Genomic DNA, 6,290 nt, shown 5'->3' with positions numbered 1-6,290 from the left:
GAGGGACAAAACAGCCGTGTCTTGGGCCGTCTCATCAACTGATGGGGCAGTTGCAGGGGTCTCTGGTGGGGGGTTTGCTAGACTTACCTGTGTGTCTTTTGCTTTTGCTGTTTGAAATGATGCCGCGATTTGTGATGACTTCGTAAACGCCACTAATTATCAAGAACATGAAGCTTTAACACCAAGTTACAATTTAATCATAATTAATCGTCATCACTTGTCATGTTGGTAACACATTGTGTATCATCAAATCAAAACTTATGTTGTGTTGTGCTTGGAGGCTAAGTAACGACATATAAATGCACATATAAGCATGCAAACAAGTCCGACGCCTCATAAGTCCGACGCCTCATAAGTCCGACGCCTCATAAGTCCGACGCCTCATAAGTCCGACGCCTCATAAGTCCGACGCCTCATAAGTCCGACGCCTCATAAGTCCGACGCCTCATAAGTCCGACGCCTCATAAGTCCGACGCCTCATAAGTCCGACGCCTCATAAGTCCGACGCCTCATAAGTCCGACGCCTCATAAGTCCGACGCCTCATAAGTCCGACGCCTCATAAGTCCGACGCCTCATAAGTCCGACGCCTCATAAGTCCGACGCCTCATAAGTCCGACGCCTCATAAGTCCGACGCCTCATAAGTCCGACGCCTCATAAGTCCGACGCCTCATAAGTCCGACGCCTCATAAGTCCGACGCCTCATAAGTCCGACGCCTCATAAGTCCGACGCCTCATAAGTCCGACGCCTCATAAGTCCGACGCCTCATAAGTCCGACGCCTCATAAGTCCGACGCCTCATAAGTCCGACGCCTCATAAGTCCGACGCCTCATAAGTCCGACGCCTCATAAGTCCGACGCCTCATAAGTCCGACGCCTCATAAGTCCGACGCCTCATAAGTCCGACGCCTCATAAGTCCGACGCCTCATAAGTCCGACGCCTCATAAGTCCGACGCCTCATAAGTCCGACGCCTCATAAGTCCGACGCCTCATAAGTCCGACGCCTCATAAGTCCGACGCCTCATAAGTCCGACGCCTCATAAGTCCGACGCCTCATAAGTCCGACGCCTCATAAGTCCGACGCCTCATAAGTCCGACGCCTCATAAGTCCGACGCCTCATAAGTCCGACGCCTCATAAGTCCGACGCCTCATAAGTCCGACGCCTCATAAGTCCGACGCCTCATAAGTCCGACGCCTCATAAGTCCGACGCCTCATAAGTCCGACGCCTCATAAGTCCGACGCCTCATAAGTCCGACGCCTCATAAGTCCGACGCCTCATAAGTCCGACGCCTCATAAGTCCGACGCCTCATAAGTCCGACGCCTCATAAGTCCGACGCCTCATAAGTCCGACGCCTCAAAAACGAGGCGTTTAATTTTTCGGACGTACGAGGCGTCGGAGCTATGAGGCGTCGGAGCTATGAGGCGTCGGACTTATGAGGCGTCGGACCTATGAGGCTTCGGTTTTATGGGCCCTAATGTGCTTAGGGGATGCGATTTTGTCGGACGTATGAGGCGTCGGACCTATGAGGCGTCGGACTTATGAGCGGACCCTAAACAAGTGAATTCTGTGACCATAGGACGTATCAAAACGTAAATTAGTTTGTTGTAACCGTCTTTTTTCTTATTAGCAGCTGTGTCCATAGATTTTAAACCGAAACAATTTTAATGTGGGAGGAAAAAAGGCACAGACTGTCAAGGATTTTCAGTGCTTTGAGGCAATATTTGTGTGCAAAATCATATCAAAATTGGAGGATTCAGGATTGTTAGGGTTTGTAATGATCACTGTTTTGTTCTATACACTGGGATATTCCTCGTGAACCACTCTCATCGAGACACGAGGGGTTTAACGTATGTACATGTACATGTATGTAAAACACTTTTTTTTTTCTTGTCAGATGACAGAACAGTTTTAAATCAACACGAAAGAGACTTCGGAAGAAAGATGGGCGGGGCTTCAAAGGGAAAGTAAACTAAGTAAAAGAAAAGGGTAGAAAAACGCAAGAAAAAAAAAGGTACTTGTTACAGGAATGGAGGTTTTACAGTGTGATTTTCCCATTGTTTTCCGGAAGTTTTAATTGGGACCTAAAAAAAAGTCCTAAATTCTGTATGACCGTTTTTCCTTATCCTTGTATAACCAAGGCTCCGTATCTTCGTGTATGTTCTGACAGAAATGTGCTTTCATTGACTTTGATGAAACTTGGACCGGTCACCCTTGGGTCAGTGCAATTTCAAAACACAATTCTTCATTGGATTGCTGAGGAGTGATCCTTGGATGGGGGCCGTTCATCACAACTCTTCCGAAATTGTAGGTCAAGAGACATTTAGGGGTCATTTGAGGTGATGGTTTACAAATGCATAAAAAAATATTGACAAAATATATAACGTACACATGCTTTTATGGATTTAATGAAACTTGGTTGCAGTGACCCTTGGATGGGAAAACACAATTCTTCGCTACATACCTAAGGTCATAGGTCACGTAGGGGTCATAAGAGGTCATTGTTGAAATGTGCTTTAAATGATTCTTCTTTTTCTTTAAATGTCAATTGGATGGAGTAGTCCGTGGGTGGTGTTTCATCACAACCTTTCCGGAATTTGACGTCAAAGGTCATGTAGGGGTTAATTGAGGTCGTTTCAAATTGGAAAAGTAATCACTTTTTAAAAGCACAAAACAATACTACGCAGGGATCGACCTTGAAAAAAGGCGACACGTGGTCTGCAGATCACTTGTTTTCACAACCGTTATATGTGTCAACAAAAAGTTAGCTTTGGTAGAGAAACATTCTTCTTTATAGTACAAAGAGGATATCCCTCAATCCACCACTCACTCTTAAGTGAGAAGCTTAATACAAAAAACATTAAGATCATGATGCGTCGGTTTATTTCAGCTCGAATATACTGTTGTAGAAAGATCTGCATCTGGGACAGGCCTGGCAGAAGGTGAGAACAACAATGAAGACGAGAGCAACAAGGACAACGGGGATGAGGACAACAATGAAGACGAGTGTAGAGAGAACAGCGGCTGTGAGAACAACAATGAAGATAAAAGCAACAAGACCAACGGGGCTGAGAACAAGGAAAATAAGTGTAATGGAAGGGACGATGGAGTGTACATCTTTAGGGATGGTAATAGGGAAAAAAGGTGATGATGACGGGGGGAACGACGATGGGGGCAACTGTAGTAGAGATGACAGTGCTGACGACAGTGACGACTGTGCAGATGACATTGTACCAGACAGTGACGATGACAGCACTGCAGATAGTACAAATGATGATGTGGAAGACAACGCGGCGGACAGCTCAGACAATGAGAATGAAAATAATGACAATGTGGAAGACAGCCCGGCGGACAGCTCAGACAATGAGAATGAAAATAATGACAATATGGAAGACAGCGCGGCGGACAGCTCAGACAATGAGAATGAAAATAATGACAACGTGGAAGACAGCGCGGCGGACAGCTCCGACAATGAAAATGAAAATAATGACAATATGGAAGACAGTGCGGCGGACAGCTCAGACAATGAGAATGAAAATAACAATGAACGCCAAGATGATGGCATGGGATTGGCGGAAGACCCTGTTGTCGTTCCATTCTGGAGGAACAGCGAGCTTTCCGCAATGACTTTATCAATCGAGCAAACATCCTTGAGGGAATGGTTCAGCAACTTCAACCAGGTAACAATTTCAATTGAGTTCCAGCTGTACTTGGCAACGACGGTGATGCAGTGAGAAACTACGGTGATCGTTTTGAGGGTGCATTTCCACTAGCTGAACTTGTAAGGCTCCGGCAGCGTAGCTCATCTTTGGTCAATGTTGCTGTGCTTATTGCACATACACTGTTAAAAATATCCGTATTTTTACGGACAAAACAATACGGAATTCGTACGTAACATCCATTTAACGGGAAAAGTCAGTATTTGCACGGCTTTTACGGGAAAAGTCCGTATTTGCACGGCTTTCATGGGAAAAGTCCGTAGTTGTACGGGTTTGACGGGAAAAGACCGTATCTGTACGGGTTCTGACAGAGAGAGTCCGTATTTTTACGGGTTTACAGGGCAAGTCCGTAATTGTACGGATTTTTCAGGTAAAGTTCGTGTTTTTACGGGTTTTAGGGGAAAAGTCCGTACTTGTACTTCACTTCAAACAAATCCGTATCTTTATGGAGAAAATAATACGGAAGTCTCCCGTAAAAATACAAATTTACGGCAGCAGTCAAAACTCAATCACAATTTCCGTTTTAGTGCTGTTATTTCTGAAGTGCAATTTTTATAACTTTTTTATAACAATTTTTATAAATTTCCAACCTCTATGATCCCCCTCCCCGCCCCCTCCTCTGCCCCCTCCCCTCCCCTCCACTTAGCCCCGCCCCCTCCCAATGATCCCCCTTCCCCAAATATATCTCCCCCTCTAGCTCCCCAAATATATCTCTTCTCTCTCCGAGGTGTTATATTATACGTGGGAGGTATGGCGACAAACCCCATATCTCCCTCTGTCTAGGCACCAGACCAGGCTCTTACTATCTCTTTATTAAAGGGATAGAGAGGTTTTTATGATTAAAAACTTTATTTAAAAAAATAAATCATTTGTAATAAATGAACCTCGAGCTATGTGATAAAACAGATCAATGCGATCACCATATTATCATCGAGAATGTTTTTTTTTAAATTTTGAAACTTGCAGTGAAATAGTTTCACGTTACTTTGATTTTTCGACAGAAAATGCGCAAGAGGATCGTATCAATTGGTCAATTTTAAAAAGAAATAAAAGAAAAACTGTGGAGAAACTTATTTTTTGTGTGTGTCCAGAGCAAGACTCAGAAGATGTCCAAGAAACAATCAATAAATATAACGAGCTCGTTAATTACAAAACATTGAGGGGAAATGGATTTGTTAAACGGTCGTTAATAGCATCGTGTTTTTATAATGTAGTTGGATTAGACAAAGAACGAGTTAGAGATTTATTTAAAGTGACTCGCAATCAATTTAATAAAGCACTAAAAAGATACGATGACCACTACAATAAAGGCGGGGCCGAGGGTGACGCCCTAAGAGGCGAATAGAGGTATAACTCGGTGGATCACTTTCATAATGTTTATTTACCGAGAATTTGAACTTGTAAGTTTTTCGATAAGAGATTGTTTTTCTTTTGCCAGCTGTTCGTCTACCTGTTTTTTAACTTCTTTTTCAAAGTCTGTATCGTTTTAATTTTTTGAAGCTTTGTGCTGCTCTTTGTTCTAATTTTCTGCTTAAGCTCGTTAAATTTTGCGTGCTCTCTCGTAATCAATAAGAACTCTTCGTGCGATATATCTCCGTCGTTGATAGCTTGAGACACGTAATCTTCAATCGTGTTAAGTTTGGAGTCCGCTAATATATTTTTTTTCAGCTTGGCGGATAATCGCTTAGATGTGATACTAAGCAGAATATCTACACCAAAAGCGCCTATAAACGTTCCTTCTAGCACCAATCCAGCGGGGGCTGATATAACACCCAAGAGAGCGGGAATACTGACAGCCCCCGCTGTAGCCCCCAACCCTTCTTATCCTAGCTCTACGTAATTAATACTATCGATCATTCTCTTAATTTTTTTATAAGTGCGCTCTCGGTGGTCTCTCTCTTTCAAGAATAAAGATCGAATCGCTGCAATCTTTTTAAGTCTGTATACTTTTGTTTCTTCGTTACTATTTAATCGGAGTACATCTCCAGAAATATCGGGGTATAACGCCTTACCATCTACACTCATGTTTTTAATATAAAAAGATTTTAAAATTAAAAGATCTCCAACTCGATAATGATACCCTCACCCTTATTGTTGAATACCTGTCCTTTTTCACCGCTGATAGAAAATGTCAGTTTGTCGATTATACCGTTTTTAAGATTTGTGAATCCCTCGGCTCTATCAATGTCGGGTTCGCACATAGCCACGGGTACGATTTTTAAGATGTCAGAAGGACGACCATTAAAAAGTTTTCACTCGTACTTAATTGCGGGCAGCGAATAAACAAAAATGTAAACGGATTAACGTCGTAAGACCACTTTGGGTACCAGTCTTCCTTTGGGTAAATTGAGTAATCGAGATACTTCTTTGTTCAAGCGCAATTTGAGATTTACGTCGGTTATCACCAACGTCACCTTTTTAGATTCTCTCAATATTCGAAAACTTACCCCGGGTATAGAATTTAAAATGAAATCGAATCAATCGACGTCGTACCACCCCGGTGGTATGATGACCGAACCGATACTTCCGAGTGGTAAAGGCTCTAAATAACTCGGAGGAATAAAATCTAA

General features: G+C 43.1%; 1 protein-coding gene across 1 annotated transcript; it reads left to right on the top strand.

The window, feature by feature from the left end:
* The first annotated feature begins 2,955 nt into the window (after window positions 1-2,955).
* On the top strand, window positions 2,956-3,735 carry LOC119733664 (acidic repeat-containing protein-like). The gene has a single exon (XM_038207061.1). It carries the CDS (start codon window positions 2,956-2,958, stop codon window positions 3,733-3,735), a length of 780 nt encoding a protein of 259 aa, XP_038062989.1.
* Window positions 3,736-6,290: the final 2,555 nt, after the last annotated feature.

The sequence above is a fragment of the Patiria miniata genome, unplaced genomic scaffold (genome assembly GCF_015706575.1).
Source record: "Patiria miniata isolate m_02_andy unplaced genomic scaffold, ASM1570657v1 HiC_scaffold_26, whole genome shotgun sequence".
NCBI lineage: Eukaryota > Metazoa > Echinodermata > Asteroidea > Valvatida > Asterinidae > Patiria > Patiria miniata.
Note: the sequence above shows the minus strand (reverse complement) of the source record. Positions and strands in the feature narration are given on the sequence as shown.

Excerpts from the sequence above, each read along its gene's own strand:
- LOC119733664 (XM_038207061.1), top strand. The coding sequence starts at position 2,956 with ATGAAGACGAGAGCAACAAGGACAACGGGGATGAGGACAACAATGAAG.